This window comes from Numenius arquata, chromosome 16, assembly GCF_964106895.1.
Source record: "Numenius arquata chromosome 16, bNumArq3.hap1.1, whole genome shotgun sequence".
Lineage (NCBI taxonomy): Eukaryota > Metazoa > Chordata > Aves > Charadriiformes > Scolopacidae > Numenius > Numenius arquata.
The window spans coordinates 3409001-3436930 of NC_133591.1; the positions used below are offsets into that span (position 1 = coordinate 3409001).

A 27930-nucleotide genomic window follows, 5' to 3' on the forward strand; every position below is an offset into this window, starting at 1 on the left:
ACCGGTTTCTCCCAACCCTTAAAATCCAACCCAAAAGCAATAAAAGCTCCTCCTGCAGACGCTTGGAACACGTCGGCTTTTTACTGGGACGCAGCAGGTGATGCCAAAAGAAATCCAACTGTTTCTAGTGGAACTACTATCACCCGCAGCAAGACCAAGGAAGAGGCACGGACGCTTGTGTTGCAGGACCGGTGAGCTCTCAAGGAGGACCTGGACGGCATCAGTCAGCAGGAACTTTCACTAGAACGTAACTGAGCTAATAAATAGTCCCATGAAGGTAAATCCAGTCAAGCGACGCTGTGATCCGGACTTAGATGGGGACAGTGTTTGGTGGCCACCTACACAGAAGCCAAGACGAGTCCACGGGCTGGTCAGCACCGAGTCGGAGTCCAAAATGGTTCATCACGCACCACGTGTATCTGTTTTCTTGAATTGCCGAACCGCTATCGCTGTTGAACCAAGACCCAGCGCAGTTTCTGGAGATGCTTGCACCGCTGACGCTTTTCTGACGTAACTATCGTTAACTTATTGTTACGAGGTAGGACAAAAAGGAGCAAAACTATTAAAAGTGAAAAAAATCAAGCCCGTAGAAGACCACTGTTCTATCTAGGTCTGAAAACAAAGTCCTTGCCCCACCATGAAGGAAGTGGTACTACTGAATTGTTAAACCGATCACTGGCTAGAAGATTTTAGGAATTATGCCTATTTTTAGGATTTTTTTTTTTTTTTTAAAGAAAAAAAGATTAGATTTGTTTATAGTCTCGTGTATCGTGCTTCTGTCTATTCTTGTGCTAGGGCAGTATTACTATTTGTAAATTTATTTATATTTATTGTTATGAAGAGAGAAGAAATTATGTAAACTGAGCACTGTTCGCTTTTGTAAAATGCTGCAGTAACCTCTTTTACATCCACTAAGTTATTCAGAATCAAAAATGCAACAATTTTAATCGCTGTTGTTACACTACATTTCTTTTAAATAAGCACTTTTGATACTGTGAAACTCATGGTTTTTAAAAAAATTTTCAAAGACCAAATATTGTGACTGTACCGTACCCATTCCGAATAGTCTTTCTTTCCTAATTAACCAAGTAAAATTGATTCTAATGTAGGTTTTTTTAAATTTTCAAACCCTACTTTACACTTGGTAACATCCATTGCAAAAAAAAAATGTGATGAAACACCCGAAAACATAAAAAGCAAACTGTATGTTGGAGTTTAGCGTTTAGTCTACTTATATGTCTGTGACCATGAAGTAATATTTATATCTCGTGTTTTGTCCTGTTCCTGTGCGTTAATGGAATTAATTTCCCAGTCTGTCAGTCCCTGGTACTGGATCCACGCGCTCACAGGCTCCTCTCTCCCACCCGGAGTGTGGCCGAGGGGTGGGTGGGGGCCGAAAGCCCCCCCTCAGCTTTAGTCCATCTGCTGAAAACCCGGGGGACGCGGGACGCTGGAGCCACTTGGCTGAAAATCCCCGTTGTGAAGATGAGGGGCTAGAAAATGTCCGTGCCCGTCTCTCCCCCGGTGCGTACGTCCACGGTGACCTCTTCCAAAAGGGCACGATGCTCCGTGTCATAATTTATTGTTGAAGAACAAATGTGATTAACGATCATTTGCTGTGACTGGCGTCACCTACGATGTCTTCGTCTCTTTTTTTTTAAATAAATATTTCTTAGCACTAAGCCTGGCTCGTTCTGGATGTGCTGCGTTATAACCACGCCGGTGTCAGCAGCTCGGCATTAAACGCTAATTCCGAGGCGTCCGCTCCTGGAAATCCAACCCAGCGAGGAAATTGGTTTATACAATTTATGGATGATGACAAAGGGACACAGCTCAGGGGTGTGTGACCCCAGCCGTGGTGTCTGTGCGTGCTGAGGAGCAGGCCCTTCTCTTGGGTCTAAGACTCAGGTACAGCACTAACAGTGAAGCATCTCACCCACACACAAACCACTTGTAGCTCCCACCTGGAAATGGCCATGAGGGCTTATCTCTAAAAGAGCAGCTTTGGCCAGGCTTCACCACCTTTACAGACACCACACCACGTCCACATCGAGGCTTTGTCCCCACCTCAAATCCTCCAGGAGAATGAGAGTTTGCAGGTATTTACTGTGTGAGCTCTTTTCCCATCCCGTCAATCTGTTCCTGAGAATCTCCGCAGCTGAATGCCCGAAAAAGCTCTGGTGCAGGGACAGGGGGTCGCGGGAGGGATGCTACGAGCCGCTCTGCGCTACAGCAATTTCTTTGCCGCAGGGAGGGGGCTGCACAGGGGCAGAGGGACCGTCCCCAGATCAGATTCGCCGTGTTTATACAACGACAAAAGAAACAGAACTCAGGAAAACCTCCTTGAGAACTGTGCTCGCTTTATTGGCAGTGGTTTGGCTCCCATAGGGTGAGCTTCAGCATCCCCCGTCCCTGACAAATTGCAGTGACACCTTTCAAGCATCTCATCAGGCCCTTTCCAACCCCACTCCCAGGACAGGGAGGACTCCCCATAGACCTGGTGGGATTCTCCATCCCAGGCGTCCCCATCCTCCAGACTGAGGAGGTGTCCAACACCTCCACACCACGGGAACACCAGGTGTTCCACCTTGAACCAGGTGTCCAACCTTCCATCGCCTCCATCTTTGTGAGCCAAAGCCCAACCTGTGCTGGTGGAATGATGCACCCGCACAGCCAGCGGCACTGGGAAGCACAGATTCAAGTTTCTCCTCCATGAACCAAGCTGCCTAAAGGCAACCCAAGAAGCAAAATAAAGGTCCGAGCAGAATGAGAGCTCACCCTGGCTCCTGTGCGTCAGCGGAGGAACCGGATCGCTGGGGCACCCAGATCTGTGTCCTCCCTCCTCTCTGTCTTCCGCAGGAGCCACAGGTTGAAAACACCTGAAGGAGCTGTGGCAGGAGCCAGAAAGGACACAAGATGGGTGAGAGGAATAGTTGGGTCAGTCAAACTGCGGTGGATTCGTTGATGTCCCTGTTGCAATAGCTCCCAGCATGGCTCGCTGACATCTTTTCTGGGCCGTCAGCTACTCATAGTCACGTGTACTGGTCGCTCCCCAACGAGGGGAAGGATGAGACAAATTGCTCCTCACATTTCCTGAGTTTATTATAAAACATCAGTTTGAGACTGCTTCTTAAGCAGGGTTTACATTTCCTTGTGCTGGTGCCTGGTCAGCCTCAGTATGGCCGTATGGGGATCTCCTCCTTTGTCCTGCTCCCCTGTGCCTGGGCCAGTCAGATTGTACTTCCAGCTCCGTCCAGTCTCATGAGACACCTCTGTTACTGGTGCTTGTTTTAAAGACTAAGGCCAACTAAAACACGGTAAAAGATTTTAAATTCTTTTTAAAACCAACTTCTGCACCAGGTCCAGACTCCAGACTTGGCTCGGGACAGGTTTATCTTCTGCCAAGCCACCTCTCTGTCAAACACCCCCAGTGCCAGAAGGAACTTTGCACTGAGGGAGACACCATCTTCATGGCTTAAAATACAAAGACTGGTATCCTTTATTTAGGCACATGAGTAAGGTCCAAGGCTTCAGTTCGAGGGCTGATGAACCGGGTGGGGAGGTGAGGTCTGGCCTCGTTCCCCTCCCGCCCCATGGCGATTGCCCTGCAGGCCACTGGCTCAAGACGGGCTGTCATTATCCACCGTCGACAGGAGACGGGCAACCTGGGCCTTTTGTGCACGGGTGAGGTGCTGAGCCATCTGGACGACGCAGTCCGTGGCCACCTCGGGGTTGGCTTGGACCAAGCTGCAAGGCAGACGAGAGAGGGCAGCTGCCTCAGGGAACAAAGCAAGAACTGCCTCATCTCCACCACCCTCTGTCCCCAACCCAGGGGACAGCATTGCCCTTTGCATCCTGACTCCTGCAGCCACTCACCTCCGGATGTGCTTGAGCATGTAATCCCGCTTCAAGTACTTGATGTTCTCCCGGATGGCTGACTGGGTGCCATCGTCCTCTTGCATGTGCTTCTCCAGCCACTCCACCACCACCTGGTTGTTGTCCCAGAGGTAGCCCTGGGGACCAAGCACAGGAGCGACCTGGTGAGATGTGTGTTATGGTGCTTGCATTTGAGAGCAGCTCAAATGCAAAGACCCCAAGTCTCATGTCTGGCCTGGAAAGCCCTATTTGAGGGTAGAAAACGTTTATTCGTGGGCCACCTTGCTAGCCCTGAAGATCAGTATCCAACTGAGGTCACCCAATTTGAAGAGATAGCCCCAGGCTCAGGGCTGTGTGGCTGCCCACCCTGGCACAGGCTGCAGAATGGTGATCCCCACCACACGTTTAAACCCTCAGGGAGGCACCAACAAAAGAGCCAAGCAACAGGAGATCAAGCTGACAACCTCTGGGACCCCCCTGGCCACAGGGACACTTCGGGAAGCTGGGGCTGAGGGTACCTTTGCGGCTCCTTCTGTCTCCATGAACCAGCGCCGCAGCATGGACTGGATGTGGATGTGGCTCAGCTCGCTGTTTGCCTTCAGGACCTCTGCCTTCACCACCTCCTCCAGCAGCAGCCGTCGCAGCCGCCAGTAGAGGAAGGACCGGGCGTTCTTCCACTCCAGGATGTCCTGCAGAAACAGGGACACAGTCCAAGTTCACCTTTGCATAAAAGAAGAGAAGTTGATGTGCAGCAACTGCTCGCTCATGGCTCGCACTGGCAGGTTTGAAGGCATCTCTGCTGGGCTGGAGCAGAGAGCAGCATCTGGGGCAGGAATGGCACATTGGGCTCCAGCCCAGACCCTCAGGAGATGACTTTGTCTCCTGTCTTCATGCCATCTACTGCAACCCCTGCTGTGCTGAGCCCCCTCCCACCGCCGCCGATGCCCCGGCTCACCGTGATGACACCTTTCTCCTGCATGCGGCCCGGGGTGTCATGCAGGTCGGCGAAGTGCAGGGCCACCTGGTAGTACATGGGCAGGAGGAGGTCCTCACGGGCCTTGAGCTGCTTCTCCAGCTCCCTGCGCTGCAGCTCGGACAGCTCGGGGGTCCCTGCAAGACACGCCGTGCTGAGCAGCCCATCCACCACCCCTGTGATGGGCCGCTGCGGGGTCTGGGCTCTGCTCTGGGCTCCTACTTCAGCCAGCCCTGTCAGGAACCAGTGCACCCAGTGTCATGTCCCTTTGCTGTGGCACATTTACAGCCCTGCCCAGAGCCCAGCCACAGAAGGCCATGGCCACAAAAGGGCCACGCTGTGTTCAGCCCCTGCTGCAAGAGAGGTAGGAGGTGGCATTTGCAAGGACTTCGTGGGACTATGTTTTAGCAGGATGGAGGATCATGGGGGCAAGGACCTCCCAACACAGCCCCTCCATCCGCTGCAGGCAGGAGCCCATCACAGGGTGAAAAGAGACCCAGTGCATTAAAGCCAACTTCTGTGTGGCTCTGTAATGACTGTGTGTTGTCTCATTAGTGGTATCTCATTTGGCATGGCCACTGCCATTCTTCATCTCAAAGCATAGGAGAAAAGTCCAGCACCATTTATGGATCCCCCAGGAGATACAAGTGTTCTAAAGTACCACCACATCCCCTTGGCAGGCTCCACCATCAGAAAATCCATAAAGAATTGTCACAGAGGAACACTAAAAGATTTCCTGGTGGTTGCCACCACAGTGTTTGACCCTGCCATTTTAACTTACCCCTACCAATGCCCACAAGCTGAAACGCCCTTCCCTTACCCAGCTGCTCAACAAGCTTGGCATAGACTGTATCGATCCTTCTCATGGTCTTCACCAGATCTTTCTTTCTGAACTTTATCTCCACTGTTCCTCCAGGCTCCAAAATGCCTCCCCTGGAATGAAAGCTTGGTAAAGCAGGGATCTGGGACAAGAGGTCCAGGCAACTCTCTCTTCTAAGAAATAGGGAGAGAGAAAACCTAAAAGGGTTTTGTTTCTAGTCTGAAGTTCTTGTCTGCCCTCCCACTCCTTACAGCTTGCTCCAGTGTGCATGAATTCGGGTTACAGAAATGGCCTCCTCACCCCCAGGACCATGTTTTACTCGCCCACAGCCTTTGATGGACGCAGGAGGATATCCCCAAGGTGATACCTGCCACGCTGCTCTGTAAGAGCCCTGCAACTTTTAGCTGACGGCTTTGATTAACTCCAGGGTAAAAAATACACATCTCAAGTCTGGAGGGACTATAACTCTGCAGACCCCATGAACCAGTTCTCATTTCTCCGCACGCTGGCTGCAGAAGATGCACATGTGTTTTGGATACTGACCTGCTCTCCTTGTCTGCGTAGAGCTCCACGTACAGGGGGTTGATGGTGGAGTCGATGACTACCCAGGAGCCTCCCCGGAGCTCCGCATGTGGTGGGATGTAGACCAGGACAGGCTGCTTAAAATCCCGGAGGCTATCGACAATGAAGGCACCGAACTTCAGCATTTGGTCGTACATGTCTGAAAGCCAAAGGGACTCAGTGGCTGGGTGCTCCAGCCACTGTGGACCAGGCTATTGCCCATTGCCTCCTCCCAGCTGCCCAAACCATCTTCTCCATTAGAGAGACCAAACAAGCACCCCAAAACTAGACCAGCAGGAAACCACCGAGCCCTGGGACCAGGGTCCTGGTGATGCCGCATCACTCCCGCAGCCCAACTCCACATCCTGGAGTGGGGCAGGCAGCACCCTGGTAGGCTGGGTCACCCCAGGACCACATGGGGTGGCAGAAGTGTCAGCAGTATGACACAGCATAGGGATCTGGGCACCCCAAGAGCAAGTACCTTTCATGCCACTGGAGAAGCCTCGCCAGTTGGCGAAGATCATCAGTGGGAGATGCTCCCGGTTGAAGTCCCGAATGGCCTGGGCCGTTTTAAAAGCAGAATCTGGAAACCAGACCTGCCCTGCCTGCTGGATGATCTGCAAAAGATGGCAAGCAGCAGTGCTGAGACTGGTGCTGGTGCCTCCTGGCACACTGTGCTGGCAGGTTGGTGGCACATGGTGTGCAAGAGCTGGAAGAAAACACACTGACCAAGCACCCTTGATTTCACCAGTCTTTAAGGAATCAAGACATGCCAAAGGATTACGCTAAGCTTTTTCCCATCTCTCTCCCCTCCAGCCCCCTCACGGCTGCCACTCAGCCGCACTAAGGTCTCCCCACACACCTTCGCCTCTGAGTCTGGGTTGGCAGGGTCCGCAGGTATCGTCACCTCCACGGTGCGGGTCTCAACAGCGATGACGCCCACTGGGAGGCCTCCCAGCCTGCAGTAAGGCAAGGTGACCTCAGCAGAGGCCAGTTCCCTTCCATGTTTCATCCCAGCCCCACCAGAGAGGTTCCCTCCATCACCATCCCAAGAGCAGTGCCATGGCCAGGGCTTGAGTGTGCTTGACTGTGCATGCAACCTCTCCCCATCACTCTCTGCCCTGGGGTTCCATTCCCTGCTCCCGGCAGTACCTTGCTCTACCAACCACAACTGTCTGAGCCCATGGCCTCATGATCTCCAGGAAGCTGCCCTGGTCGAAGAAACCACTCTGCCAGGTCCCCTTGAGAGCTGCAGAGCACAGGAAAAAGCAGAGCAGCACAGCAATGAGTAGTGAATATTCCTCGTGCACCGACTCACAGCAAAAAGCACCTTCTTCACCGGAATGGAGGGTTTGCAGCCACAAGACACATTTGAGAGCATTGCTGAAGAGGTCTCAGGCCACCCTCACTTACTTGGATGGGGTCTCCCTGCCAGCATCCACCTGGGGTCGTAGGGGACTTTGGAAGGGACAAAATCGATTTCTCTTTCAATGGGGTCACTTACGGCAGCGACAGGCACCGGGCTCTTGTTGTCCTGCAAGGGAGAGCCCCAAAGGGCAGGTCACCAGCCAGATATGGGGTAACAACCCACACCATCGTTCTGCAGCACACTCTTACCTTGGGTATGTACGAGAGCCACTGTAGGATGGTGTAGACCCCCTCAAAGTCGTCCGGGACGGTGACATGGGAAACGCCATTATTGTGCATGATCTGCACGCCTCCCAGCTGGTTATTGGATGTGTAAACCTCACGTCCCAGCACCTACTCAGGATGATTAACAGAACACACAGATCGGTCTCTGCTCACACAGGAGCGGCTCCTCCTTGCTCTGTTTGTTAAGTCAAACCTCTGTACAGGCACGTTCCCTCTGGTTTGAGGCTGAATTTCTACCTCTGCTTGCCAGGTTAGTGTTAAATCAAAGGGATCCTGCTTTAGACAACTGGAAGCAGGTTTCCAGTCAGCTCAAACCATTGCGACTCTGCCCAGAAATGGGTTCTGCCCCTGAGATCGGAGCTGAACAGTCCCCATAGCAGCTCAATCCCACCCTGCCCCAGGAGCGATGCACCATGAACTGGCCCCTAAAGCAATACCAAATAGCTGCAGGTGGCATTCTCTCAATTCTCAGTGAGACCTGAGCCAGTTGCAGTTCCCCTATCGCTTCCCCAGACAGGTACCATGAGGTGACACACAGAGAAATGCCACTTCTTCCCACGGGACAGATAAGGAGCCCACACATGCAGTGGCATGAGGGGACAGTGCTGGGGGAGGACACGCAGCCAGAGCACAATACCTTATTGAGAGCCGTGACGCCGGTGAGGATGATGTGGGAGTTCTCCACCTGGATGACACGCTGGCCCAGCCTCACCAGGTACGCACCGATCCCGATGGCACGGCAGGTCACCTGGGCACACGCAAGGACACGTGGGGTTACTGGGGAGACAGGTGTCCAGCAGAGCCTGCAAACACTAGAAAAGTGGTGTTCCCTGGCTCTGCAGGAGTTACACCAGGTCCATTGTTGCATCTTGTGACCTTAAAAGCAAACAGGGGAGGGAGGAGGAGCAGAGGAGGGGAAGGGCACACCGCTGTACCATGCTGATGGTCACTATTTCATCATAAGCTCGAGAGGACTCCCCAGCGATGGTACCGGCAGCTCTCAGGTTTTCCACCCCAAATCCGTTGTCCTTCCCAATGATGTCCAGAAGGACATACCTGCAGGAAAGACAGAGCCACGGTGGAGTGGGCAGGACAGGGGGAAGTAGCCAGCTGTGTGATGTGTCTGACAGGATGCTGAGCCAGGATGCAGGAGCTACATCCCAGCAGGAATTCGGGGCAAGGCTCGGGGCAGCTTTGAGACCCATGAAACAGCGGGGCTGACCTGGACTCGCCCGCTTCCTCCACATGCTCACAGTGCACCGAGTTCATGGCGCTGATCCTTGTGTAGTCCTGGGGAGTCAGGTACAGGTACTTGAACCCCTGGAAATAAAGAGGAGGAGGATGAGTTATGGAGCTCCCCATGCACATGCTCATGTGGGAGATGACCCTTCTCCAAACCCAACCCAAACCCACCCCATGCATTAACAGCACCTCAGGGACCAGGGCTGGACAGAACAGCCATGCCACCACTGGCACATTTATCTCCCCCCTGCTGGGGAAAGTGGAAGGAATCATCCCTGTGGCGCCGGGTACAGGTGTGGGCTCACACCCAGCATCGATCCCACAGGTTTATCTCCCAGTTTATCTCTGGTCCTTCCTTCCCCAAGTAAGTCCTGTTGTTTTCTGTGATGACAGGAAGGGAGGTGCCCACATACCTTGTAGGGGTCCTCAGGGTCTACCCAGGCCACCTGGAACATGTGCTTTATCTCATCCGCAAAGCCGATGCGGGCACCGCTGTTGGCAGCAATGTAGATGCGGGGGATGCCTTCAGCCCGTGCTAGCTCTGAGGCCCGCAGGAAGACCAGGTCCTCCTCCGGCCCGAAGGAGCCGATCTTGTGTGTGATGTCGTTGCAGATGAGCACAATTTCCCGGCCTTTTGGATACTCAGGGGTCTTCAGCTTCATTTTGAAAGCAACCATCCCCACCTGCCCCAAAACAGCACAAAGTCACAGGGCAGGCTCTTCCAGAAAAATGGGGTCAGAGCTGGAGACTGCATTAACTGTCAGACAAAACGCTTGCTTGAGGAGCATCCCCTGGGCTTTAAATACAGCCAGACTGGGGAAGCCACCAGCCATTCCCACTTGCCACAGCACAGCTTGCCCCCACCCCGCTCTCTCGCCCCATTCCCAAATCATCCCTCGCTACCTCGTTCCCTCCAGGGACCCTGTTCATCTGCACCAGGTGTCCCTGCGAGTCCAGCACCAGCTCAGTGTATGTCAGGACGTCCTTAGGGTACTGCTCTGAGGAGCCCCACAGCTTGAAGAGAGCCTGCGGAGACACCATGCACAGAATGAGCTGAAAGCATAGGGTTGTGGCAGCTCCGAGGCTATCGCCAAGCACAGATCCACAATCCTGCAGCAGGCTGGGACTTGGGGTGAGTAAAACTTTGTATTAGAGCCCCCCACCCTGCTGCAGACCTCCCTGCACAGGGCTTTCTGGTTCACATCCTCCACAGCAATTTGCAAGAGCTAAGAATCCATCTAGAAATGCTGAATGTAACGAAAAACATTGGGGCTTGGGCTCTTTTCTTTTTCTTATTTGCCAGCTCAGGGGAGAGGAGTTTTTTCCCCAGATGGGGATACTGGGGAGGGTGGGGAAGAAAAGCAAATGTAGTAATTTGGAGACTTTTTCTGCTCAGCTGGACTCACCTGCCTGATCATCTCGGGGAAGTCATACACATAGGTGGTGCCCAAGGTCTGTGCCTGGAACCGCTTGGCCTGAAGCAGGTCTTTGGTGACGTAGGGGGTGTTGATGAGCATCCCGTGCTGCGGCCCTTGCTTGTCCCCATATGACTGGAACATGATCTGGAGAGAAGGGCAGAGCATTGGCTGCCTTCCCTTGGCGTCCTCTCCACAATGTTAAGGTGCAAGAGCCCCACAGGGCGGGAGCACTGCTGAGCTTTGCCTGGCCAAGATGCTCGTGCCCATGGCTCTACTGAACCAAAACCCGTGATTTTCCACCCCACTCTTTGCTGTTGAGGGGACAGAGTGCAACACTGCTGTGCTGCAAGTGCCAGTAACACCCTAACAGTGACCTTCACCTCCCAGTCCAAAAACTGCCCGACCACCCACCAGCTACACCCCTGGGGCTCAGCACAATTTTGGAGCAAAGTGTCACCCCAAGGTGCTCAAACAAATGCAGTCCAGAGGGGAGCGAAATCAGGTCAGCCCTGGGAATGCTGCTGCGCAGTCCTGGGGGCTCTGGGACAGACCAGCATTGCAGGTGCATGTGGATTTTTGCAGAAACCACCCCAAGGCTTTGCTGGAGCTGATAGCAGCTCAAGCAATTGTGGTTGGGTTCCAGCTTGCAGCCACTGCCTGCAGTTACTCACACTGCCAGTGCCAGGGTCCCTCACTTCCTTGTAGAGGCTGATGTCCAGGTAGTAGCCGGACTCGTTGGTCAGGAACAGGCGGATGGGGATGGCGGTGGCAGTGGGCGTCAGGCGAATGTTGATCTTCACCTCAGCCTGCAGGACCCGCAGCTTCCAGAGGCGGCTGCCGTAGCGCATGACCATGGACCGCACTGACTCCTCGATCTGGGTGGGGGACAGCACAGGATGAGTCCGTGGCCCCAGCGACACCACTGCCCTCGAGTGCCTGATGCCGCCAAGGCCCCATTGCATCTCCACCTCAAGCAGCTATTTCAGATTTGCTTTGGTCAAGCCCCTTCCCTCTCTCCATCCATCCATCTCTAGGGGCTGGTGCTGCCATCCAGCCTCTCCACTGGAGAGAAAGAAAGACGGTGTCCCACATCTCCCTCAACAGACACAGCCCCCCTCCCTCAGACCATGCAGTGCCCAGGGGAAGAACCTGCCACTCACCCCCCCACATCCTCCAGCAAACTGCCCACTTGTCCCAGTCTGGGCAAAAAGTCCCAATTCATTGCAAAGTGTGAAATCTCAGCACCTCCCCCAGCAAACAGCCCACAGCAAAGGTCTGACAGAAAAATTAAGCTTCAGGAGCCTCTGGAGCTGCTGAATCCTTTCTCCATCCAGGGTCATGTGGGCACTGGACGGGACTGGGTCTGCCAGCCAGCGTGGGCAGTGCCAGCCCATCCACACGACAGTACTGAGCACAGGGGATGACGCAGCCTCCATCCCCGGGTCAGCACCGCACTGATGGGAAGCAGGACACTGAGAAACGCACCTTGGAGGGGTCCATGACAACCGTCGGGACGAAGTTGAGGAAGATGTGGTTGCAGTCGGTGCGGACGGTGGTGTTGTTGAAGGCCACCTCCAGCTCGTCCATTGCCTCCAGGAGCAGCCGCTCGCCCTCGTTCTGCAGGTACTCGAAGGAAGCCTCCTGCAGTGCACCGGGTGGATCAGGGGATGTCGGAGCAACCCCTGCACCCAAAATGCACCCACCTCTGCCCGCACACCCGGGGGACCCGTTGCCGCCTTGCCTTGGTGATGAGGTCTGAGTGGCGAACAATGGCGCGGATGAAGAAGCGGTAGTCGGTGGCCTCGGTGCCCGCCTGCACTTTGGCAGCCCCCAAGTAGAGGTGCATCTTGTGATTGGCGCAGGGAATGGCCGTCAGGTCGAAGTTGCGCATGCGGTTCAGCTCCAGCTGGAAGGCCAGCGCCGGCTCCAGGTGCCGGTAGATGCGGTCCTCTGCAAACTGGTGAGGTGCGGAGGGCTGAGCCAGCGACCGGCCAGCTCGGCGTTAGCCAGGCCCTGCTTTTACCTCAACTCTTACCTCATCCCTCGCTCTGAATGTGAAAAACTTTGGGAATTCTCTCTACAGCAAAGGGGAGAGAAAGCTCAGTGTGAATAATCCTGGCGCATAAAGGATTTTTCCAATTTTCAGTGAATTCATTAAAAAGAAGAAACCTTGCAGGCTTCCTCCTCCCCCAAAGGGAAAAGAGCTAGGAGTAATCAATGCCTTTTAGAGACAACTTAAAGCCATGGAGTGGCCACACATTACTGGAGACATTAGCAGTGTAAAGGATAACACAGGAGATAAATCACTAATTGAATCCCTCGTTAATTAATGCCCAGCTCCTGATGCACGGTAGATCCATCACCCAATCCTATGTCTATGAGGTACTTATAGATGTTTCTAGGGGTTTTGGGGAGGTGGAAGCATGATGTGTCTAAAGTCACTCTGCCCATTGGCAGCTCAGTCTGCACTCACCTGCTGGGCAATGAGAAACGTGATTCTTCGGAGACCACAGTCAACGAGGATGTTTTTCTACATGGAAACACAAGGATCCACCAGTCACAAGAGCTTAAACGTCTCCACCAAGGGAACAAACAAAACCCAACCAGCTGACACAGGGTGCAGCATTTTGAGGAGCGCTACATGGGGATGAGGCAGCACTTTAGGATATGGTGCAAAAGGGGGGTCCAGCCCCAGCAACATACCTTGGACTGGGCAAAGGCTCTGAAGATGGGCACCAGCTTCTCATCCTCCATGTGTTCGGCCCAGCGGAGCGCAATGTTGAGGATGTGGATTGGCTCCTCACGGACGTTCTGGCAACAAAACCACTCAGTCAAACCTGACCAGCAGCACCACTGCCATCCCAGCACCACCTGGGGGGATAGCAATGGCATTGTGCCCACCTTGGCATCCTCCTCCTCATAGACGATGGCTCGTGCCTCGCTGAAGAGTGTGCTCTCTGAAGGTGGGTCAGCAAAGCACGAGATCACTTCATCGAAGTTCCTGCTCAAACAGTGAGGATGGGGTGACAAGTCAGCACATGGTGCCTACCCCATGCCCAAAGGGACAGCATGAGGAACGTGCTGTGGCAGGGACATGGGTACCAGCACAGCAGCCTGGGGACACGTGCCAGTTCAGTCGGGCTCTGCCAGCCCATGGCAAAAACACAGCTCATAAAACCCAGCTCTGAGCACTGCAGTGATAAAGTGCCAAGATGCTTAAGCCACACCAGACAAGCTCCCCCCAGGTTCCACATGTCCCCAAATGACATGTCATGTCCCTGCCAGGTAACTGTTGTACTGAAAATACCACTGGGCCCCGACCTCTGTCTGCAGGAGAAACAGGAGCTGCCCCGAACACTGCCCAGCTGCCACCAACTTTGGCTCTTCCACCCATTTGTGCTCTCTAACGATTGCAGCAGCACCCAAAAGGCACATACATGACCGGCCAGGCATGTCCCTGCACCCCCACCTCGTGAAGTCCTCAAATCTGTCAAAGGCCACCATAGCTCCCATCCGCTGGCTCAGGGGAGAAAAGCCACTGTCCATGAAGAGCTCAGTGCTGTGCCGGGCCAGGTCGGGGTTGGAGATGCTGATGGGGACGGACATCCTGCATGGGGGAGCAAGACAGTCATCAGCCATGGGTGGAGGCACCACTCCTGGGTCCAACAGGGACCACGCAGGTCCCATATGGGACCCTGACTTGGAGAGGGTCTATCCTGGTCCACTGGCAAAGGGAGAGCATGGCAGGCAGCTCCCTCTGAGGATCCTCATGTTTTGCAGGGAGAAGACAATACAAACCCAACAGCTTTGTAAAAAGGATCATGTCCAGGGAGCAGGAGAGGCCTGCGGGGGCCCCCATACCTGTTTGGGTGGGAGGAGGGCAGCATGAACTGGAACTCCACCAGGCAGGTGCCGTCTGAGAGCTGTCGGTGCTGCAGGCTGTTCAGCTCGTAGGCAATGTACCCACGCCGCACATACACCTGGTAGGGGGAAGGCAGGAGGTACCACCGTTTCCCTGCTGGCACCGCAAACATCCATGCCACCCCTCAGAGCTCACGTGCCCCCATGGCCCCCCCAGCCCTCACCTCCAGCGCCGCCATGCGCACCACCTGGTTGGTGTGGTAGAAGAAGATGGGAAGCACATCAAATATGGTGGTTTCTGAGAGGATCAGTTTCTAGGGGGGAGAAAGTGAAATTTAGGGCACAATAAAGTGGGACTCCCTTGCCCCATCACAGGGATGTTCCAGAGGAGTCCCTCAACATGGGGTTGTGCAGGACTGGTCACTGGGGTGCCATGGGACATTCAGCCCTCCATGGGGACACCACCATGTCAGTCCCCTTCCGAATGGGGTGAGGAGCAGGGGACAGGGACTGGCAGCAATGGGGTGTACCCCCCGCTCTGCAACGCACAGGCAATGACAATGCAGCAAGGCTTTGATTGTTTTTTTGACTATTTTTAAGAGTAAGCCACTTGCAGCCAGACCACCTCACCGAAGCTACCCAAGTTCCCTCTGTAGAAAAACACGCAATTCCCAACCTTCAGGTTTTCAGGGCAGTACTCGTGTCCGTACATGTCGATAGCGGAGAGGAAGATGGACTCCACCTGGTTGTGCCGCAGCTCGTAGGAGGGCAGGTGAGAGGCGATGAGCACCTGCAAGGGGAGAGACAGCTGGGACCATGGGGGACAGGGATGGGGACAGGGATGGGGAAGGCACAGCACGGCACTCGCTGACCTGACGGGCTCTCAGCGCCACTTTGGAGTGCTCGGTCTTGCTGAGCTGCGTCAGCTCGTTGAGGATGGCCGTCAGCTCGTCTGTCAGCGTGGGGTCACGGCCACAAAGCTGGTCCTGCAACACAAGATTGGCTTCACCTTGTGGCCCTTGCCCCACATGGGCAACAGGAAAGAGACGCGGGGCACTAAAACAGGAAAAATGCTGCATTTTGAACCAAATGCAACAACGCAACGCTGCAGAGGGGAGATAAAGTCCCCCTAAAGAGACACTTGAATGCAAAACCGAAATCCTGGGGATGCATTAAACAGAGGAGCAGAAAAGTGGTTTCTGAGGTGTCCACTCACTTTCAAGGGGAAAGCACAGGGCTGTGACAGTCACCCACAGCCATGTCCCATCCTGCAGTGATACAGAACTTGTCTTGGTTTATGGGCTTTTCCCTGCCACCAGCCTTTATTTCTGGTGTCTCGGGGCACGGGCTGTACTCACAATTAACATGGTCACCAGCAGGTTCTTCTTTGCCACCTGGGCGTGAGAGAAGATGCTCTCCAGCACGGGGGTCATGTCAGGTTTGCACTGCTCCCGCAGGCTGATGACACACTTGTCGTAGTGAGCTGTGGGGCAGAGCATGGTGAGCCCTGCAGACCCTTCAGAGAGCCCCCCAGAGAGCCTCCAAGACCTTACCATGCTGGAACTGTGTCTCCACTTGCAAGTAGCGTCTCAGCAGGTCCAGCACCACTGCCTTCATGTAGCCCCGGATGCCACTGCGGTACCTGGGGAGCAGAGAGCTCAGCACACTGCCAAGGAAGTGGCAGTTGAGGGGGGGGACACACGGTCAGGATGGGTCTCAGACAGTGTGGGGCTCACCTCTGCACCAGCTGCACCACGCTCTGCGTGTTCATGAAGAAGACCTCCCGCTCAGCCTTCCTCTGCAGTGTGGCCGCATGGGTGTCCAGCACGTTGGCGATCTGCAGGGAGAGGGCACAGGGTCCGGTGGAGCTCGGGGCCAGCGTGGCCACAGGGCTGCCAGCTCCCCAGCTTGCCCGGAGACAGCGGTGCTGCACACAGAGCCTTCTGTTGGGGTCTTTTTTCCCCTCGAGTGAAAAATACAAAGTGACAAATAAATGTAGAAACATACATTGAAAAATACTAAAATAAAAGTACAAGCATAAACCCACAAATATTTCCTTCACTGATTTCATTTTTTATATTATCTCTTGGAAGGACAAATTCAGGCAGAAACTCCTAAGTAGCATTAGCTGAAAAGGAAGCGAAGGCCCAGCTGGGAAGTGCAGCCCCCACATCACTCACCTGCTGGCTGGGGAAGCGGCAGAGCACGGAGGTGATGTTGCTGGCATATTGTGCCATCACCTTTCGGATTGACTTCTCCACGGACAGGGGGATTCTTCCCGAAATGCTTGTCATGATCTCCTGCAGCTCCAGGAGGGGCAGGGAGGGGTCCCGCAAGGTCTTCATCAACTGCGCCACCCACTCCTTCACCTGTGGGGAGCAGAAGCTGGTGCTGCCTGCACCCACCGGCGCTGCCTGTCTTGCCATCGTGGCAAACACAAGGCAATGGGGGAAGACACCGGGACTGCCTTTACCACCAGCACCCACCTTGGTGCTGAAGTAGGGCTCGGGTAGGCAATACCCGTTCATGACGTTGGTGAGATTGTCCAGCACATTGCGGAGAACCTGGTGCTGCTTCTCACCGGTCATGGGAAGGGTCTGCTGGGCTGGGAGCCCCCCTGTGAACGGCTGTGCCTGGAGAGAGCAGAGAGAGATGGGCTAGCCCAGGTCCTCGCTGATGTGGGACGGGGCCTCCCAAGAGCTGCAGCTGCCTCAAAAGCCCCAGAGAAACCATGACAACCCTCTCCAACATCTGCTGTTGGTTAGACACAGAGGAAGAACCTAACATTCAGCATCCTAAACGCTCCATGGGACACCATTTGGGAGCAGACGGGAGGGGACAGCAGCATGGCCGGCCCCTGGCAGACTCACAGGCTTCACTTTGGTGGGATCATCCAGCTCGAGCCGGGCTATGACGCAGCCCGCCTCCAGCAGCGCGCCCGGCCGCTTGACATAGTGTACCCGCCCGGATTCCTCCACCACCAGCGTCATGATGATCTTCATCACCTGGGGGAGGAGAGGTGAAATGGTCACCAAAAGAGCAGCGCCCACATGTCTTGGGCACCATGGCAGCACTAGTGGGTTTGATCTTTGCCATGTGCCGGAGTTGCAGGAGCTGCAAGAGAGGGGCTTATCCAGGCTCTTCAGCAAAACTCACCTCAATCTCTGCAAAAACATTTCCCTCAGACACGTGGCCACCATCGTCCACTGTGTACTGCAGCAGCTTCCCCGCGGAGGGTGAGCGCAGCACCGTCGGGTCCTTCTCCTTCTCAAAGTCACACGTTTTGTTGCCGATGGTGATCCGGTATCTTAAGGAGAGGGAAAGGTCTCATCAACCAGCTGCCAGTCGGCAGGGAAGGCCGGTGGGGGCCCAGTGGGGAGGTACCTGTCAATCTCCTCCTTCATGTAGGTGGTGTAGCTGTTGCCATTGTAGGAGAGCAGCAGCCCGCCGTCGTTCAGCCGGTGCACGTCGATCTCGATGTGAGTGCGGTTCATGATGATGACATATGTCGTCAGGGACTGGCGGGCAACCTGCAAGCAGCAGCCGGGGAGACCCTTCAGTGCAACCCCCCAAAACACGTGCAATGGCCTTTCTGGGGGCTGGTGGGGAGTGAGGAACATCTCCCCGAGCTCAGTGCAAGGGCTGTGCCAGGGGAGGGCAGGAGGCAGCAACCTCAGGCTGCACCAAAAAGCTTGTTCAACTCGCAGCCCGGAGCTGGTTTAACTCATGGCTCACCTGCTGCTTTCATTGTGAGTAGGGATTTTTTTTTGCATGAAGTTCAACTAATTGGGTTTAAAAGCAAGAAAAGGACGTCCTTTGCTAAACTCAGGGCAACAGGATGTATGAAAATGTCTGTCTAGTTAAAATGAGGTTATTAATGTAACCTTATTAAAATGAGGTTGTTAACCTCATTTTTACATTGCACATTTTTAAACGGCAACCTTGTATTTATTGCACCTTCCTTCTCCAGGACAGGAGCACACATCCCTGTTCCCATGAAAAGAGCTGTGGCCAGTTCAGGAGGAGCACGGCGCAGCCCTCACCTGGAGAACATACTTCACGCCCTCATAGATGAGCTCCACGTCGACGATGTTTAGCAAGGAGGCTGCTGGCAGCACCTGCCCCCTGAAACACAACGGATGGGTCAGGCACCACGAGAGTCGCCTGCCTTGCGCGCCGGCAGGGAGCCAAGTGTGTGAGATGTCAGCGGTGCTGCTGGCATCAGGCTGTGCGGGCTCCGAGCTGACTGCGGGAGGGCGCGAAGGTGACCGAAGGAAAAAAGCATCTGCTTTTAAATAACCCACGTGAGTGCCTTGTAAAAATGCAACGGGAGGCAGGCCAGACACTGGCAAAACACGCTCAGATAAGGGTGCAGGGGGGAGCCCCAGGCGTCCTCCAAGGCCGGAGGAATAACCTTGACATTCAAGTACAAAAACAAAAGCAAGCTGCATTCAGCCAAGCCAGTTTCCCTTGAAAGCTGTTTTCCCAACCCTGTGAAACTTTTTCCCCTCTCCTGATAAAGCAATAGCCAAGAAGCTGGAGCTGTGAGTCACAGCAGATATCCCTGTTTCCCAGGCTGTTGCAGTGCTACTGCCTCAAGGTTTGCAAGACTTTTGCAGCAAAAGTGAGAAGAAAGATGGCCCAGAGAGAGCAACACTTGGGTCTCTGTGCTTGCAAGAGCCACACAGGCTGCTGAGAGCCAGTCGTTAGGACATACACTCCCTGTGCCCATGGCAGAATCCCCGTTGGGCAGCCTCTGCTCCGCACCTCTCCAGAGAGTGCAGGAAGTCAGTCATACACGTCCTGAAGGCAGCATCCGCGACGTTCAGGGCACCGCAGACAACACCCAGCATCGTGTCTGGTTTCTCTGCCTGCAGGGGGTAAAAATAACAGGGTTTGGTCCAGAAGGGGAACAGTGAGCCTGGGGAGGCGGTTGCCCCTACCTGCACTTTCTCGGCAATCAGATGGTCCAGCCAGCCAGTGTCAATCTCGTTGCTCTGGAAGCTCTCTGTCTCCAGCAGCTTGATCAGATACTCCACTGTGGTCCGGAAATCCCCGCGGATAGACAGCTCTTTCAGGGCAACCACCATGTTCCTTTCAGAGAGCAAAACCCCCCCAACATCATCCCTGGAAGTGTTTAAGGCCAGGCTGGATGGGGTTTTGAGCAACCTGCTCTAGTGGAGGTGTCCCTGCCCATGGCAGGGGGGTTGGAACTCGATGATCTTTAAGGTCCCTTCCAACTCTAACCATTCTCTGATTCTATGATTAATGACCAATGAGGCAGTGCTTGGCTTTCAGCAGAGGAAACCGGGGAACCACAGGGACTACAGTGATGAGCTCCTGAGCCCTGGGTGCCCTCATGCCTGGATGAAACCGCCCCACAATCAGCATTGTTACATGTTGCTTAATTACTGAACATTGCTTAGCAGATCACTGCAACGTGTCTTTAAGGATCAGGTTGATGAACTGGGACTGTAACACCACCGCAGTCCACAAACCTTGGCACTGTGTGCTTCTGCAGCACAAACAAGCCACTCAGCACAGCAGCACCATTCTGGTCCTCTCAAATAAAAGCCACTTTTCCAGGCTCGTGCACCGATTGCAAGTCTTCACGAGGACACCTGTTCTCCACCCCATCCCGCCACACTCACGAGATAGCCTCCTCCCGGTTCTCTCCCCACGAGAAGCAGTGCCCAAACTGAGAATCGGCAAACTCGTGCAGCCCCCCGGCCGCCGCCACGCTGAAGTACCCCCAGACGTTCTTGCTGCTGCGGAAGTTCAACTCCTGCACTGTCCCCGAGCTGGGCTTGAAACCCTGAGCGAAGAGAGAGCAGAAGACATGGAGAAACCAGGTTTGAGACTCATGCAGTGTAAAGAGAAGGAAAATCCCTGTGCCATTTTTCTGTCTGCATGTGGATCTCACCCATCCCACAGGTTCAATGCCCATGAAGATCGTCTGGCTGGAGAGGACGGTGCCCAGTTCAACCCCACGAGTGGCAGGGGAGTCTCCCTGTCCCTGCATGTGGGGCTGGTGCATGAGAGCCTGTCCCCTCAGCTCACCTCCTCGGGGTTCTCGCTGGTGATCCGGGCGGCGATGACGTGGCCCCTGGGCACGGGGGGGTTGGTGGGGCTGTGGAAGCAGATGGGCGTATCGCCCCAGGGGCTCTCTCCGTACAGCACCCGGATGTCTTTTATCCTGTGCAAGGGGATGCCCATTGCAATCTGCACGAGAAACGAGGAGGACTTAAGCTGCCAGAAGAAGACTTTAGCATCAAAAGCGCAACTGGGAGACATTGATAGATGGGAGCCAGAGGTGAAGGAGGGATGCGCTACACGGCTTCTGCATGAACCCTACACGCTGGTGTATGGGACAGCTTCCCTATGCCAGGCTCTAGCCTAGCACTTCTCCCTAAATTACACAATTGCTTCATCTAACACACCTCACAAAGTCGCCCGTGTGCGCTCAGGTACCTGCAGCTGGGCAGCAGGGAGGTTCACATCTGCAATCATCTCCGTGCAAGGGTGCTCCACCTGCAGGCGCGGGTTCAGCTCGAGGAAGTGGAAGCTCCCATCCTCGCTGTAGAGGTACTCGACAGTGCCTGTGCTCACGTAGCCCACCATCTGGGCCAGGCGGACTGCGCACTGCAGGAGAAGGCGAAACCACCATGGGGAGTAATGACCCTCTCTTCACTGCAGCAGAGTCAGGGTGTCCCAAGGAAAATGGCAGCAGTGCCCTTGCATGGACCCAAGGAGACAAGCAGGTCTGGGGCTCCCTGCTTGGCTCGGGGGGTCCCTCCCTTCCTTAGGAGCCTCAGGTGCCAAAAACCACAATAAACCCAGCAAGAATCAGACCAGTTTCTCACTAAAACCTTGTGCTGCCCTAAGACCAGGGCGCAACCCACCTGCTCCATCACCTCGATGACAGAAGGTGCTGCAATGGTGGTGGGTGCCTCCTCAATGATTTTCTGGTGCCGGCGCTGGATGGAACAGTCACGACCGAAGAGGGAGATGGCATTGCCATACTCATCAGCCAACACCTGCACTTCCAGGTGCCGTGCGTGCTGTGCCAGCTTCATCAGGAAGATGGGGGACCCAGGCGCCTCCGCCTGCACCTGCAGTGGGGGAGAAGGTTGTGTTCTGGCACCATTCCCCAAAATTCACCCCAGGATGGAGGTAGGACCTGTGGTGAGCCCAGATGGGAAGCACAAGACATGCAAGGTGGGAGCAGGACCCTGCTGTGTGCCCCAGGCTGGGATGGGGACAGGGATGGGGGTTCTGAGAACCTCTCACCTGCCGGAAGCAGCTGCTAAATTCCTCCGCTGCCTCCACTTTTCGGATGCCTTTTCCCCCACCGCCTTCTGCTGCCTTGATCATCAGCGGGTAGCCAATCTTCTTGGCCACCTGAGAGGGAACAAAGACTGTGGTGACCGAAGTGCTTTGAACCCCAATCCATCACCCCAACAGCCCACCCTGCCCAGCCCCATGCAGCCCCGAGTAGAATTGCCCCAAGCTGCATCTGTGCAGAGGGAAGAACTGCTGTCATATGCGCTGGGAGCCCAAAAGAGGGCTCTAAAGAGAAAGAATGTTGGACAAGAGACAACAAACTGCCCATGGGCTCAGCTTTACCTCCAGGCCTTCCTCCGTGTCCTTCACACAGCCCTGCGCGTACGTCTCAAGGGGGATGCTGATTGTCTGCTGATGCTTCTGGTCCTCCTCAGACCACTGGGCCACCAGACCTGCAGGCACGGCCAGGGCTATGGTCATCACCAGGGTGGCATGGCTGAGGTGGCATGCTGCCAGTGCCCAGGGGAGCCAGGGTCCCCACAGTGGCACTTGCCATTTTCCTTGCGTCCATGCACCCCATCTCCAAAACCCCCTCTGCCCAAACCAGCAGCCACTCGACGGCAGTGGGGTCCCTGATATCTGCGGTCACCCCACAGCCAGCTGGGCCACAGACCCCAGCTGCAGTGCTTGCTTCGGGGGAGAAGGGAAGGCAGTGAGGAGAGAAATGGGGGAGCAGGGAGGGTGTGCGGAGCTGGGGAGGAGACACTTACCACTCCCACTCCATGGCAGTGTGGGGATCTGGACCGTCTGAGCCACGATGGTGGAGGCAACTTTGTCTCCCAGTGCCCACATGGCATCGCTGGGGGGACCTTCAAACAGGGACAGAAGGGGTGAGCTGGGCCAGCCTGGCCAGCCAGCCTGTCCCCAACACACGGGCGCTGCAGAAAGCTGCTGCCCACTGAGATGACACCATCAGCCCTTCTGCAAAGAGTGGGGGTGTGGGAAACCGCCCCAAACCCACTGCCCAGTTCAGGATAGACCTCAACCCTTCTCCAAGGGGAAGCCCAGGTTGTCCCCTGGCTGGGGGAGGTCTGCTCCCACCCAACATTCCTCCGTGAATGATGCATCAGCAGGAGCATTATAGGGAAAACCCAGAAAGCAATAGGATTCCTGGGACAGCTCCAGGAAACTGGCCTGGGGACTGCCACGCCACAGGGTGGACATGGCAGATGCATGAAGTGGGCATTTCCCAGTCCCTAGGGAGTGAGCATGCCTGCACACACAAGCCAAATGCCCGCTGCTCCCTCTGGCACAGGGAAGGCAGTGAGACCTTACCTAGGAAAGCTATCCCATTTTTCTGCAGCAGCTCTGGCAGCTTGGGGTTTTCCGAGGCATGTCCCCAGCCAGCCCACACCGCCTGGCATGAGAGAAGGAGCAGTGCGAGCCGTTACCTCCCTGTGCTGGTGTCCTCCCATTGCCTTCAGCATCGGGTCTGGCTCCTCCACACAGAGGGATGTGTCACCCCATTTCTGAGTGCCTCTTCGTCCCCATCCACTACCCTCAGCAGAGGTGGGAGGCCCATGAGTGGCTGCTACCTGGACTGGGATCCGTTTGGAAATGTCCACGATCAGCTCCACGTTGGCGTAGTTGTTGTTGTTGGCCCCTCCGGGGACAGGTACATAGTGATCTGCCATTTTGATGTACTCTGAAAGACAGCACATAGCGACGGTGGGAACCAGCCCCCCAAGCTGCGCCCCACTCACATGCTGCCCCTTGCACTCCTTCACCAAATCCTCTTTCCTAGGGAGGCTGGAGATGGGGGAAAATTATTTACTCCTGGATCTGCCTGAAGTGGCGGAAAATTTGCGACCCTGGCTGTGCAGAGCCCCCCACGTCCCAGGCAGCAGTGGAGGGAGAAGGAAAGGGATGCCCTGGCTCGGTCCAAGAGCAGGGAACATCCCTCTCTAGGATGCTTTTAGGAATTACCCGCATTAGCCTTGAGGTCTTCAGGGGTGACCATGACCACAAAACGAATGGCACGCTCATTTCGGAACATCTCGTAGGCCCACCGGCGGATGGAGCGCATGCACTTCACGGCGGCAATGCCGTTGTTGGCAATGAGGACCTGGGGGGACAGGGACATGGGGCATCAGGTCCTTGCTGGAGGGCTGTTGCCCTGAGGGATGGCAGTGGGAAGGTGAGGGCTGGGCACAGACAGTGAACAAAGCAGAGCAGCTGTGCTAACATGGGCACTTTGCAACAGCCGGTTGCACATGACGGCGGAGAAGGAGGCTCCTTAACAGCAGCTTTGATGCCCAGCACTGGGGCTAATGAAGGACAGGACTTTGGCCTTCGTTTGTGCCAGCCCAGTGCCAAAGCCACTGCAAGCAGCCACCGTGCAAGGGCAGCGTTGGGAGGGTTTCCATCTCCCAGCCCGCGAGGATGGGTGAAGCTGGGAGTGGAACAGCTCTGATCTGCTCCGGGTTATCATCGGTCTGAGCCTGGTGGGCGCAGGAGACTCGGGCAAGGCTTGAGGATGCTGCTGTGAAAAGCAACGACCCACCACCCAGGCAAAGGTAGGGGTGCACAGGGAAAGACCTTCTCGATGACACGGTTGCCCCCAAAGCGGGTGACGAACTCTGCTGGCGAGGCGACGGTGAAGTCCCGTTGCAGATCCATCTTCCTGTGCTCGCGGCCCTTCTTCGCCAGGTGCAGCCCGGACATGCTAGGCCTGCGGTGGGACGCGATGGCAGTCAGTGAGCTCGCAGCCACACGAGCAAACCCTCACCCGGCGCGAGGAGAATGCTGCTGCCAGCTGGGGCTTCCCTGGGGGGTCGGATCCACAGAGAGCCCGGCAGCCTGCAGCAACAGAGACCAGAATTTGCCCCCTTCACGTTTTTTTCCGAGGAAAGCAATAAAACCTTTCACCCTGCTGACACATGCAGGGAACACTGGGATTCACTTTCCTTGCTACCAGCTCCCTGTTGTGCACCGGCATCTCTCCAGGGACATTTAACACCCACTGCAACACCACAGAGGAAAACTGGTTTTGGCTGAGTTATACAGGGGAAGCATTTTGGGGTGAACAGAGTGTGTTTCACAATCAATACACGTCTCGCAGGAGCTGTGGGTCCACATTGAATCAAACACCATGACAAGCAGATTTGCAGCCACAGGGACTGGACTGAGAACCCTGCTGCACTGGACAAAAGCCCCAGGGTCTGCTGCAAAGCCCTCAGAGCTCCTGGTTCACACCAAACACCGTATCAGAGCTGTATCTATACCTTACATTCCCAGAGGGCACCCAGAGTTGTGGGTGGCAGGAAAAACACCGGGTACACAGGATGGCACAGATCTCTGTGCTTCTCTGCAAGGCAAGCAGGATTGCTGCCTCCAAAACGCATGGCAGGAGCACCAGGTCTCCAAGGTCTCTACAGCCAGAGGTGCCCCTACAAGGCCACCCCAAACTGTGCTAGAGTTAGCGAAGGGGGAGCAAAAAGCAGGCAGTGCTCTGCGAGAAACCTTGCAAAGAGCGGGCTGTACCGCTCCCAGCAGCTGCCTTGGGAATTGGCTCTCCCACAGCCTGCAACGACAGCAGCTGCAGTTCCTTGATGCATCAGACCCCATCCTGTCCACACTGCCTGCTCCACCACCCCAAAACACCTCCCCAGGCTCACCACACTGCCAGCCAGACTCACCCCCACCGTGGTTTTCCACTGAAGGCATTTCCATGCCCTCCAGAATCTATTCCCTGTTTCACAGCCCATCGTGCATCCCTGAAGGTCAGAGGGGGCTGCACTGGTGGCCGGACAGCTGGACCAGTCCCTCTGCAGGGCTCTGGCCCCAGCGGTGTTATAAGGCAGCCCTCGCACCTCCCACCTCCTGGCACGGCAGCAGCCGGCGCAGGAGGGTCTGGCAGCGCTGGCAGCCCATGGCAGGCAGGCAGGGACCTCCCCGGCAGCCAGGCACCTGCCTTGCCGCGGCTCTGCCTGGAGTTTTAAGCAACTTTCTATTTTAATTACCAGGTTCACATTCCCCCCCCCCGATAACTCAGCCAGATTTTGAACTGGTGATTGTTATTCCACAGATATTCTATAAATAAGCAAAGGAAGAAGAACCAGCCTCCCCCCAAGATGAGCTGATTTCACATAAGCAGCACTTAGCACATTTATTTTAAGGGGAAATATGCCAAACCCCCCTGGGGGATTGGGAAATGTCCCAACCTCTCCATGCAGTCAGGGTATTTTCCAAGTAGCTGGAGCACTGCATCAAGCAGTCCTGGGTTTAACACGTTCCGGTGCATTCCCAATGTTGCTTGGCAGCTCTGCCGGGGCCGGCCGCTCTGCCCACTTCCCTCCTGCACCCTCGAAATCCACTGCAAAGCCTGTGCCAGCACAACCCATCCCATCCTGCAAACCACACCAACCGCGGCTACAACGTGACTCAGGCAGCGACATAAGCAAATTCCTCCCACGTTAAAGCCCAGATGAGCAGCAGCGATTCCCCACTGGCAGAATGGTGCATGAAACAGCCCAAACCCCCAGCGAGGCAAGAAGACACCGTTGGGCTGTCAAGTTTCATCACGCGTCCCTGCAGCCAAAGGTCTTTTATTTTTAACTGTGAGTGGAGCAGCCAGGAGGAGCTGGGCAGCAGCGCTTTGTTTCCAGTTATTTATAATATCCGTCAGCTGTGCTTGCATGGGAAGCCGCCCAGCATAAGTCAGCAGGCAGCAGCGAGCTGCCCCACAGCCCCACCAGCACTAGCACTGGGCAAAAGTCGCTGTGAAGCTGGTTATGAAGCAAAAGCTCATCCACTTTTCATCAACTCACTGCAAAACCACAAAAAAGCTACTTTTCTGCCTTGAATAATTTGTCTTCAAGAGTTGCAGAGGCAGAGGAAAGGCAGGAGCGGCACAGGAGCACCCCACGTACCCCACTCCTCCTAGGATGCTGTTTCCCCACACACAATACCCGGAACATGTCGGCGTCCCCAACGTAGCAGAAGCAACGTGTATGCAGCAGCAGGAGTGGGCCCTTTTGGGGTCCAGCCCTGGGGCGACAGAGCAACATTTGCACACACAAATGCAAGTGCACATGCAGATGCCCTGTCAAATGGCCCCGCTCAACTTGCAGGTTTACACCCCGTGAAATGCCCCCAGCAACGCTCATGCACAAAACAGAACAGGGAAAAACACCAGCAGTGCCTGCTGCTGCCATTCACCACCTCAACCAACTCCAATCTCATCTTGCCACACAAGAAAATCCCCGCTCCCCAATGTACCCCCCGTCCTGTGCCAACCACAGCTGCGGCCAGTGCACAAGCACAACCTTTCCCGGCGCCAGGAGATGCTGCAGGGACAGAGAGAAGCAGCAAAATGATAGAGGAAGCAGTGAGAAAACAAGAGTGATTTGACGATTTGGCCGCAGCGCTGGGGGTTGCGTTTGAAGGAACATCACGCACACTTTCCAACCCGTTCTTTGACATCCAAAATCACTGTAATGGAGTGACCCCAGTCCTCATGTAGCACTGCTGTCACACAGAGCGTTTGGCCATATCCCCTCTTCCCAGGGTTCTGCCACTAACCTTATTACGAGGGTTTTTCATGCAGCACCAAGTCAAAGGGAGCAGGACCGGGGCATTGATTGAGGGCTCTGAGAAGCACCTGCACACCCCCCCCAATTTTAGCAACAGGATCCCTGAGAAATGCACCCCCGAAAAGCATCTGCCTGCCCCAAAGGGGGCATCTTTGCACCACCGCTGGCCCCGACCCCCCGCATCATACCTCATGCCGGTGGTGGGCTCCTGCGGGGCGGTCACGGTGGGGGGCTCGGTGCCGGTGCCCCCCACCCCAACCAGGCTGCTGCGCCGGCTGCCCACTCTGAAGGCGGCGGCCACCAGCTCATCATCGGAGGAGTTGTCATCGAAGGAGCCCAGGACGAATTTGGCCAGGGCCGGCCGGCGGAGAGCAGCTGGGTTGTACACTGCAATCTGTTCCTGCTCCCCCACCACAGCCTTGTTGGACCGTGGCGGAGGGTTGGGGGCCGGGGGGCTTGGCCATACTGGGGGTTTAGCTGTGGTAGGAGCTGCTGGCTGCTCTGCCGGGGTCTCCTCTGGCTTCTCCTCCTCCCCGGGCTGAGGGTTGGACATTTTGGCGCAGACGAGCCGCACCAGTACTAGCAGGAGCAGGGCAGCCAGCAGCATTCACCTGCCCTGGGGAGAAACACAGAGACGCTCTGTCAGGG

The 27930-nt window shown here is 55.4% G+C and overlaps 1 protein-coding gene across 2 annotated transcripts; it reads right to left on the reverse strand.

Annotated features, from left to right (window-relative positions):
- Nucleotides 1–70: 70 nt before the first annotated feature.
- Nucleotides 71–27889, reverse strand: ACACB (acetyl-CoA carboxylase beta). 2 transcript variants are annotated; one of them, XM_074159896.1, is made up of 52 exons: nt 27471–27889; nt 24287–24419; nt 23675–23813; nt 23284–23393; nt 23024–23105; nt 22459–22557; nt 22031–22140; nt 21695–21805; nt 21307–21516; nt 20876–21046; nt 20465–20626; nt 20056–20219; nt 19348–19498; nt 19172–19275; nt 18448–18529; nt 17789–17934; nt 17561–17711; nt 17275–17409; nt 16891–17037; nt 16585–16773; nt 16141–16241; nt 15958–16046; nt 15763–15887; nt 15277–15390; nt 15081–15194; nt 14629–14718; nt 14405–14523; nt 14013–14150; nt 13445–13544; nt 13247–13354; nt 13017–13073; nt 12579–12620; nt 12285–12500; nt 12029–12184; nt 11215–11418; nt 10532–10687; nt 10029–10151; nt 9539–9808; nt 9106–9203; nt 8819–8939; nt 8521–8631; nt 7848–7991; nt 7644–7764; nt 7383–7479; nt 7093–7189; nt 6712–6847; nt 6213–6390; nt 5670–5782; nt 4832–4986; nt 4395–4565; nt 3877–4013; nt 71–3747 (listed from the first exon to the last, which is right to left on the reverse strand). In XM_074159896.1, the coding sequence occupies exons 1-52, from the start codon at nt 27887–27889 to the stop codon at nt 3621–3623; spliced, it is 7143 nt and encodes a 2380-aa protein (XP_074015997.1). In that variant the 3' UTR covers nt 71–3620. The 2 variants fall into 2 exon arrangements, with proteins under 2 accessions (XP_074015997.1, XP_074015999.1); XM_074159898.1 differs by lacking the exon at nt 27471–27889 and having other exon boundaries at nt 13451–13544; nt 14387–14523; nt 24287–24412.
- Between the last annotated feature and the right edge of the window lie 41 nt (nt 27890–27930).

Excerpts from the sequence above, each read along its gene's own strand:
- ACACB (XM_074159896.1), bottom strand. The coding sequence starts at position 27,889 with ATGCTGCTGGCTGCCCTGCTCCTGCTAGTACTGGTGCGGCTCGTCTGC. Across the intron at positions 16,242-16,584 it reads GCCGCTTCCCCAGCCAGCAG|ATCGCCAACGTGCTGGACAC; the intron begins GTGAGTGATGTG and ends CTCTCCCTGCAG. Across the intron at positions 13,074-13,246 it reads GAGCCTTTGCCCAGTCCAAG|AAAAACATCCTCGTTGACTG; the intron begins GTATGTTGCTGG and ends GTTTCCATGTAG.